This window comes from Pelophylax lessonae, assembly GCF_965119305.1.
Source record: "Pelophylax lessonae genome assembly, chromosome: 10".
Classification (NCBI taxonomy): domain Eukaryota; kingdom Metazoa; phylum Chordata; class Amphibia; order Anura; family Ranidae; genus Pelophylax; species Pelophylax lessonae.
Window position 1 is genome coordinate 27,568,285 of NC_138777.1, and position 10,420 is coordinate 27,578,704.

The following is a 10,420-nucleotide window of genomic DNA, read 5'->3' on the forward strand; positions in this document are numbered from 1 at the left end:
ACAATTAGCAAGCTGGTTCCTAGAGTGACTTTATGCATGTGGTAACACAATGATGAAGGTTGAGGGATAGGTTGAGTGGAGGTGGTAGGTGATAGACACTTGAAGGTGAGACAGTAGCAGATGGATGCAGGAAGGTTTAGCAATGTTGTATGATAGCAGATGATAGAATAGCAGGTGGACATACAAAAGAGATCAACCCAGTGCAGAAAAGTAGCAGTAGTCTCAAGAGCTAGCAATCTAGTTTATGCAGATGTGATAAACAGTCTCTACTATGCAGAGCTAGATAGTGTAAGCTTAGTATAAGTTTATAGAGAATTCCCCTGCGGGGTACTTAGCACTATTAGCGATACAGCCGAAGGGTGGTTCAGGAGAGGCGGATGATCCAGTAGCGGGATACAGGGATCAGCGCAGCGAGGTTCCGTCAGCGAAGTAAGCTTGCAAGCATGGAAGCTTCAAGCAAGGTTAGCATCCAGATAAGGGTGTTTGAACGAACACATGTGAGTGAGAACCGACGCCTTAAATAGCCATCTAGTCCGGCGCTGAGTGATGACAGCTCCAGTCTTAAAGGTGTATGCGCACCTTTCCAAAAGTAAATGGTAGGGCGCATACACTTGTGGAAAGTGTAATTTAGGGTACAATACCCCCCCCTTAAGGCCTGCTCCTGAAGGCCTCTGGAGCTGGTTTGTCTGGGTATCTCGCATGAAAATTGCGGATTAATCTAGGGGCATGTATGTCAGAGGTGTTTAGCCAGGTGTCGTCTTGGGGCCCATAGTTCTTCCATCTAACCAAGTACTGAAGTCTTCTTCTGTAGATACGAGAATCCAGAATCTCTTTTATCTCGTATTCTTCTCCACCTTCAACTTGTACAGGAGGGGGAGGTGGAATATTAGGCCTTATTCCTTGGACCGGAACATGGGGTTTTAGTAGCGACACATGGAAAATGGGATGGATTTTTAGGTCCATTGGCAGTGTAAGCTGCACTGCAGCTTTTCCAATAAGTTTCTTGATTGGGAAAGGTCCCAAGAACAGAGGTCCAAGCTTTTTGCTAGGGATCTTCAGTCTCAAGTTTTTTGTTGAGAGCCAAACGAGGTCCCCGATAGTATACTGTGGAGAAGGTCTTCTACGAAGATCATAGTACTTCTTTTGTTGACTGTGAGCGTGTGCAATGGTAGTATTTAGTAAACCCAGAGAATCCTTTATTTGGGAAAGATAGTCTGAGGCTACTGGGTTATTTGAAGGAAGGATGCGTGGAGGGAGAATAGAGGGATGGAACCCATAGTTCAAGTAGAACGGACTCTGCTTGGTTGTACTGTGAGTTGCGTTGTTGTAGGCAAATTCTGCCAGGGGGAGAAGATCCAACCAATCATCCTGTTGGTATGATGTGTAACAACGTAAATATTGCTCGATGCATTGGTTGACTCTTTCAGTCTGTCCGTTGGTCTGCGGATGGTAAGGAGAAGTGAGCTTCCGCTCAATCCGTAGTATGTGACATAGTTCTTGCCAGAATTTAGAAATAAATTGGGATCCACGGTCAGACAAAAGAGTTTTTGGGATACCATGTAATCTGAAGACATGTTTCATCAGGAGTTCTGCCGTTTGTTTGGACGAAGGTAGTCTGCGAATAGCAATGAAATGTGCCATCTTTGTCAGATGGTCCACTGACACCAAGATGGTATTAAATCCTTTGGAAGGAGGCAATTCTACGATGAAGTCCAATGACAGAACCTCCCATGGAGTTTGGGGTATTGGTAGACTGCATAGTAGACCGGATGGTCTCGTAGTGTCAATTTTGGACCTGGCACAGACATTGCATGAAGAGACGAATTTTTGTATAGATGTTTTCATGTCAGGCCACCAGAATTGCAGAGAAATCAAATTGAAAGTCTTTGTCATACCCATATGTCCTGCCATAGGCACATCATGCGATAATTCCAAGATTTTGGTGCGTAGGGTAGGTGGTATGTAAAGTTTGTCGTTGTAGTAGAGGAAGCCTTCTGCATCGGTAGTTAGTTGTGGTGGGGGTGAATCCAACCTTATACCATGCAGAACCTCTTCCTTCAAGGAACGGACAACTCCAATAATGCGTTTGTGAGGTATTATAGGAACGGAAGGAATTTCAAAGTAGTTTTCTTCAGTTAGTCGTGATAGTGCATCCGCCTTTTTGTTCTTATCTGCAGGTGTGTAGGTCACTAGGAAGTTAAACCTTAGAAAGAATAGTGACCATCGTACCTGTCGATGCGAGAGAGTTTTACTAGTCTGAAGATATTGGAGGTTTTTATGGTCTGTGTATATAATTATTGGTAATTGGGTGCCTTCGAGTAAATGTCGCCAATTCTCCAGAGCCAATTTTATAGCAAGCAGTTCCTTCTCACCCACGGGGTAATTTATCTCGGGACTGCTCAGGGATTTAGAAAAAAAGGCGACTGGATGAAGTGGTGAAGTGGGGGTAGGTCGTTGGGAGAGTATTGCTCCTACTGCCAGGTTTGACGCATCTACCTCCAGAATGTATTGGAGGGATGGGTCTGGATGGCGTAATATGGGAGCGGAAGTAAACCTTGTCTTTAACAAGTGGAAAGCCTTATTTGCTTCTTCTGACCATTTAAATGGTATTTTTATGCTAGTGAGCTGTGTGAGGGGTCTCACAATAGCAGAAAAGTTTTTTATGAACTTCCTGTAGAAATTTGAAAATCCCAGAAATCGCTGTAGCGCCTTGCGTGTAGTTGGTGTAGGCCAATCCTGAATGCAGGATATTTTACTCATGTCCATCTCGATTCCCGTTTTGGATATGATGTAGCCTAGAAAGAGTACCTCATCTTTATGGAACAAGCATTTCTTCAGCTTCACATAAAGATTATGTGCAAGCTATCTCGATAATACAAGTCTTACATGTCTTATGTGTTCAGACAGGGTCCGTGAATATATAAGTATATCGTCCAGATATACCACAACACAGACATCTAGTAAGTCTTTAAAAATATCGTTTATAAATCGTTAGAAAACTGCAGGGGCATTGCATAGGCCGAATGGCATCACAAGATATTCAAACAATCCGTATCTAGTTCTGAACGCAGTCTTCCACTCGTGTCCATCACGGATTCGAATGAGATTGTATGCTCCTTTCAGGTCTAATTTTGAAAAATAGGTAGCTCCATGCACCTGCTCAATGAGCTCAGGGATAAGCGGTAGAGGATAGCGATCTTTTATTGTGATAGCATTCAATTTCCTGTAGTCGATGATAGGTCTGAGACTTAAATCTTTATTGCGAACAAAAAAGAGTCCTGCTGCTGTGGAAGAAGTGGAAGGTCTAATAAAACCTTTTTCCAAGTTCTCATCCAAATAGGTTTTGAGATGGGCAAGTTCATCCTGTGAAAGAGGATAAACATGACCGAACGGCAATTTGCTATTTGGGAGTAGATCAATGCTACAATCATAGTCTCGATGAGGAGGTAATGCTTGAGCATTTTTCTCAAGAAAAACCTCAGAAAGATCCTGATAACATAGTGGTGCAATCTCATCTGTCACCACAGACAGAATCTTCCCGGAAAACGGGAGGTTACACGTTTCCTCGCAATAACAAGAAGGGAAGGTCAAGGACCGTTTCTTCCAATCTATGGTTGGTTGGTGTGTGTGCAACCAGGGAAGTCCCAACACAATGGGAAAGTGGGGTGATGGTATTAAATCGAAGGTAGAAGTCTCCCTATGAGACTCGTTAATAGTGACTAGAAGTGCTTGTGTCTGATCGGTGATCGGACCAGAGGATAACGGAACACCGGTAATAAGACTTACTGAGACAGGTTTGAGTTTAGAAATAATAGGAATTTTATTTAAAGCAGCAAAACATATATCCATATAATTTCCACAAGATCCTGTGTCAATCATGGCCTTAGTAGTAATCCTGTTCTGGTCCCACTGTAATGTCAAAAAAACAGAAATGTAGGGGTTAGTGAATGAAGTTGTCAATCCTCCTAGAGAGACATGTGAACACTCACCCTTCTTTTTGTTGACTAGGGGACAGACGTTTATCTTGTGATCCGGGGATGCACAGTACAAGCAGAGATTTTCATTTCGTCTTTTGGCTTTTTCCATAGTTGATAGCGGTGGGCGTATGGTTCCTACCTCCATAGGAACGGCCAGACTCCGAGAGGAAACGGATAATGGCATTCCCATCTTTTCAGCCTTTCTTTCTCGTAGTCTTCTATCTATGGTAATACTGAGTTGTATTAATGCATCCAGGGTTTTTGGCAGATCCGCTCGGGCGAGCTCGTCCTTAACGGCTTCTGATAGGCCAAGCCTAAATTGGGTTTTCAGAGATGCATCATTCCATTCTGAATCAAGGGTCCATCTCTTGAACTCTGCGACAAAGTCTTCCACAGGCCTCCTTCCTTGTTTCAAGGATCTTAACTGAAGATCAGCAGTACTCTGCCTATTGGGGTCATCATATAGGCTAGTGAGCTCTGCCAGGAACAAGGCATAGGAGTTGAGAAGCTGGTCGTTTTTCTCAAAAAGAGAATCTGCCCAGGCTCGAGGATCGCTTGATAGGTAAGAAATAATAGTACAAACCTTAATGTGATCAGTAAGGTAGGTACGAGGTTTTAGCAAAAAAAGTAACTCACATGCGTTTTTAAATTCGCGAAATTTTTTGCGATCGCCTGTAAATACCAAAGGGGGATTTATCTTGGGTTCAGGGGACTGAGCAGAGGTAAGTTGTGTCAGTCTAATTACCTGCTGCGACAGAGCCTGATTGTCTTCTTTTAATTCAGCAAGTGCGTGTATTAACGCAGATACTTGCTGTTTTAATTGTGTCACCTGAGTGGTTATTTCTGGAACTATTTCTGCTGAATCCATTTTTAGGTTCGTTCAATCTGTAACGCTCCTGCGTTTTTATACGGTGTGGATTTTCAGCTGCAGAAATAGTTCCACGTCAGCAGTCATGTAAGAGATATGCTGAGATACCATTCCCAACCTCAATGACTCATCATGTGTGGAAGGTCTTATTTCAGCCAGTAAATACACACAATTAGCAAGCTGGTTCCTAGAGTGACTTTATGCATGTGGTAACACAATGATGAAGGTTGAGGGATAGGTTGAGTGGAGGTGGTAGGTGATAGACACTTGAAGGTGAGACAGTAGCAGATGGATGCAGGAAGGTTTAGCAATGTTGTATGATAGCAGATGATAGAATAGCAGGTGGACATACAAAAGAGATCAACCCAGTGCAGAAAAGTAGCAGTAGTCAAGAGCTAGCAATCTAGTTTATGCAGATGTGATAAACAGTCTCTACTATGCAGAGCTAGATAGTGTAAGCTTAGTATAAGTTTATAGAGGATTCCCCTGCGGGGTACTTAGCACTATTAGCGATACAGCCGAAGGGTGGTTCAGGAGAGGCGGATGATCCAGTAGCGGGATACAGGGATCAGCGCAGCGAGGTTCCGTCAGCGAAGTAAGCTTGCAAGCATGGAAGCTTCAAGCAAGGTTAGCATCCAGATAAGGGTGTTTGAACGAACACATGTGAGTGAGAACCGACGCCTTAAATAGCCATCTAGTCCGGCGCTGAGTGATGACAGCTCCAGTCTTAAAGGTGTATGCGCACCTTTCCAAAAGTAAATGGTAGGGCGCATACACTTGTGGAAAGTGTAATTTAGGGTACCAAAGGTACTGGAACATTACAGTAACAAATCCACCCACCTGCCAAAATCCCCACTTCCAGCACAAATCCCCCCCCCACCCAGCCCACAAATACCCCTAAAAATAAAATACCCCCCCTCCTAGCACAAATCCTCTACCCCTCAAATTTCCCCTTCGAGCACAAGTCTGTTCCACCAACTCTAAATCCTCCCCCCCTCCCAGCACAAATTCCACTTCGTCATTCTGGCACAAATCCCCCCCCCCAAAAAAAACATTTCCCCTCCTTGCACAAATACCCCTCCTCAATCATTCCCTCCCCCTCTAGCATATCACATTTTCTAGCACAACCCCCCCCCCCCCCAATCCCCCCTCTTAGCACAAATCCTCTTAACTCAACCCCCTCCCAACACAAATTCCCCCCAAATCACCATTCTCAGCACACCTCCTCAAATTTCCCCTTCTAGAACCATTCTTACCTCCTGCTGCCCACCCCCCAAAATCCCCCCTAATCTCCTTGTGGTGCCCCCCACCTCACATGATACCCCAGTGCCCAGGGCAGCTGCCCATCCTGCCCACCCTTTGACCCGACCCCGGCGAATGGTTCGGCCCAAGCATAAGTTTGGGTCAAACATTTGCCTGTCTGGTCGTTCGCCCAACACCCGAAATTTCAGACGAACACCCTGCAATGCACTGGGAGCTGCACAGTGCATTCCGTGCCCTGATTGACAAAGCTTTGCCCAATCAGGGTGCAGTGTAAGCTGGTTGTTAAGAAGCAGGGACGGAAAGCCGACCGCGGCATCCTTAACAACCGATAAGTCATCAGCTGTCAATGGGTTTCCTCGCTGGCAACTGAATTAAAAAAAAGTGGCATTAAAAAAATAAAGAAAAAAACGGTGTGGTGTCCCCCTCCAGTCTATACCAGGCCCTTTGAGTCTGGTATGGATTTTAAGAGGAACCCCACACCAAAATTAAATAAAACAAACACATGACGTCAGAAGGGGGTGCCACCGGGTGACATTGCAGGGTGAACCCGCCCCTGGCCTATAAAAGAAATGTCAAAGCACAGAGTGGGCATACGGCAGGAGGCCTCCCAAGAGGCAAGAGCATTTTTTTTTTAATTTCTATTTTTTTTGGGTTCGGTGGGCATCGTGATTGACGATGGATTGACATCGAGGGACACTATTTTTTTAATTTTTAATAAAGGACTTTCAAAATCTGTTTCTTGTGGTTTGTTATTTTTTTACACTTTTTTGGTGAATGGGTAGGGGTACAATGTTCCTCACACCCATTCACATAGGGGGGGGGCAGGGATCTGGTGGCTCCCTTGTTAAAGGGGGCTTCCAGATTCCGATAAGCCCCCCACCCACAGTCCCCAACAATCACAGTCCAGTATTGTCAGGAAGAGGCTCTTGTCCCTATCCATGGGGGCAGGGTGCTTTGGGTGGGGGGGGCAGAGCACCCATCCCCTCATGTTCAGGGCATGTGGTATATGGTTCAGGGGGGGGGGTGCTCGCTCGTCCCCTTTCCTAACCTGCCGGTCTGGCATGAATTCCGGGTCTGGCAAGAACTGCTTAGCTTGTATGAAAAATGTTCATGTTTTACTGGAGACTTCATCAGGTATCTTAATTTGTCTGCATTACCAAACTACAAACTACAATAAACTGTTTCTCTATGTAAAGCAAGCTAGCCTATAGTCAGTGGCGCCATTAGGGTTGGTGTCACCTGGTGAGATAAAAAATGGTGTCACAACCCCAATAACAATTGTTTTCCCATGTTACACTTCACGGAGGCTAAAACCTGCAGATCAAACTTTACAATGGGGGGGCTTAAGGGGCATGATTAAACAAAATCCAGGTTTTGGATATATGCTGGTGGGTACTTTGTGAGGGGAGAGGACTTGTGCTAGAAGGTGGGTTGGGGGGTCAAGTATGTGCTGGGGGGGTGCTCTGGGAGGAGAGAGGAATTGCGATAAAAGGTGGGTTGGGGTGGTAGGGTCGAGTATGTTCTGTAGGGTGCTGTGGGAGGAGGGAGGATTTGTGCTAGAAGGCGAGGTGGGAGTGCTAATATGTACTGGGGGGCACTTTGGGAGGTGAGGAGACTTGTGCTAGAACGTGGGGCGGAGGGGCTGATACAGTATGTACTTGGGGGCACGTTGGGATGGGAGAGGACTTGTAATAGAAGGTGGGTTGGAGGTGGGGTCAGACAAATGCTGGGGGGTGCTCTGGGTGTGGTGGGGGAGATTTTAAATCCACTCCCCCTTCTAGTACATGTCCTTTCCCCTCCAAAAGCACCCCCCCTACATATCCTCTTACGCTCGACCCCCCAAATCACTTCTTCACGTATACACCCTTTATTACCTGTCCCCATCCACCCCGCCCCCCCCCAGGCCCAGTCTGCCCCTGGTGTCACCCCTCTGGCGGGTGTCACCCGGGTGCGGTCTGCACCCCCATAGCGACCTCCACTGTATATAGCCATGAAAGTATTTACTGTGTTAGTACACTTTCTATACTAGCAAATATATTTCAGCAAGCTTCTTTCTGATCACCTAGACAAAGACCTTAGTCAAACAAGCGCCTGAGGAAAGATTTCTTCATTGTTGACATTCTGTTGATAGATGCTTTTCGACCTACTTTCTTCATTGACGGCTTCAAGACAGGGACCATCCTTTTGGGAGTTTGCAGATCTCTTTCCAATTTAGCATGGTATTTGCAGAAATACTTGATATTGTTTTCAGAAAGATAAATTAGCATGCTTTCTGAAAGGTCCATACACTGGGCATGGACCCAGTGTCCTCTGTCTTTGGAGCAGTAGATCATGGCTGGCTTGTTGAGTTCAGTAGAATAATATGGGACCCAGGTGTTTATGTTCACATCACAACCATCACAGCAAGTGATCCAGTAACCCGTCACTGACTCATCTTCTTCGTCATCTTCATTGTAGGTGTCATCATCAAAGGCTCCATCTCCAACGAAGGTGAACTCTTCTGAGTCTTCTAATGGCATGGAGTCTTCTTGTTCTTCCAAAAAACCTTGGCTGCAGGACTGCATCAAATCTACTTCTCCACCAAGATTCAGTACATAAAAGAAGAAGCTACTGTCTGAATTCTGATTCTTGTTGTCTCCTGGAATTCCAAAAAGAATAGCTCCATTTCCCATATCGGCACCAAACCAAGTCTTGCTTTGCCTAATATCTCCTGTCCAGTCAGGTGTCTCCACTTCTTGGATGTCGATGGTGTCATTACTTAGGGAGACTTTGTTACAGATCATTCTTTTCTGGCTGTCAGACTCATATCCGCCAACAATCAGAAATTCATCTGGGCAGGTATGAGTCACAATAGCACTCGAGACAGAGAGCTGACTTTGTAAAACTGTACAAGTTATGTCTGGACTTCCGAGCGGGAGGTCCACTTTAATTTTGTAGATGTTTGGAGACCTTATGTTACTTTCAAGGGTATGACCACCTATTATGTAGACTGTATCATTTCTTGATACTGAAACATGAAAACAACGCCCATCTTCGATCTCTTTGATGGTGTAAGCGGTAGAACAGCCAAACTGAAGATCAATAAGGTAAACTAATGGCTGACAGTCAGTGACACTGTTCCAATTTTCTGTAGTCCTTTGATTCAAAGGTATGAAAGATCTTCCACCAAATAGTACCACAGCAGTTTTACCTCTGCTGTGAACAACATTCATGGAATGACCATACCTTGCTCCCGGAAGGTCACCGACCAAATCTTTTTCTGAACAGCAAAGTACTGATTTCTTGTTGGCAAACGAAACAATAGACATGACGTACAGTTTTTGGGATATTTCATTGTTTGGTGTCTTTCCACCATGGATGAGATATTGACTGACTTCGCCTCCTGGGTTGTCACGGAAGCTGGTCACAGCTGGGTGTCTCAGCGGAGGGAGGTAACAAGATTCATTGGTAAATGTAGTAGGTCGTAGTTTCAACTCATTTTCTTTCAAGTCCACCAGGAACAGGCCTGTTGGACATGCCCTCTTTGGCCAACCTTTCTGACCGAAGAAATAAACATGGCGACCAAACCGAAACAAGGAAAACCCAGGCTGGATTAGGGAGGTGTTAGATGTTGCAACAAGTGTTTGAAGGGTCATCACACCTAAAGACAAGAAGAAAACTTGTTATTTGATCATAAATAAGCAATGTTTCTTTGTCACTCAAAAATGTATTTTAACTTTTTCCTGCAGGGTCCAATTTTTCGATCAGTATTCACTAATGGCACTTTTCCACTGCAAGTACTGGCTCGGCTCTACTCGGCCCTGCTTGGCCCGGTTTGCTTTTCCACTGCTGGTACCACATGGTACGGTGTTGGAACGGTTCGGTACGGTACGGTATGGTTTGCTTTTCCACTAAAGTAGTACTAAAGTTAAGTGGGTGGGATAACAACGAGGTGGGTGGGATTCTCTGACCAATCAGTGGCTAGTAGTGACTGCATGCAAAGGATTGTGGGATATGGTACCAGTTTGGTACTTGTTGGAACCACAATCGAGTAGGTACTGTTTTTTCAGAGCCGTACCGTACCGTTCGGTTCCATGCAGTGGAAAAGCGCCGCCGTACCGTACCGAACCGTTCCTACACTATACCATGCGGTACCAGCAGTGGAAAAGCACAAAAGCGAGCCGAACCATTCGGTTCCATGCAGTGGAAAAGCGCCAATAGTTCTGTTCTAAGTTCTTTTTTCACAAATACTTTGTAACCCTTGGCAGATCGATTTATGCCCACTTACATTATCCTACAGGCAGACGTGGGCTTTCATTGTGACAACAACCTT

General features: G+C 45.2%; 1 protein-coding gene across 1 annotated transcript in view; it reads right to left on the reverse strand.

The window, feature by feature from the left end:
- The window catches only part of RAG2 (recombination activating 2), a gene marked incomplete at its 5' end in the record, with an annotated part of 350,031 nt that extends 340,288 nt beyond the window's left edge, over positions 1-9,743 (reverse strand). The window contains one exon of the mRNA XM_082269806.1: positions 8,171-9,743. Coding sequence (XP_082125932.1) covers positions 8,184-9,743 — 1,560 coding nt within the window. The 3' untranslated portion in view covers positions 8,171-8,183. The remainder of the gene's footprint in view (positions 1-8,170) is intronic.
- Between the last annotated feature and the right edge of the window lie 677 nt (positions 9,744-10,420).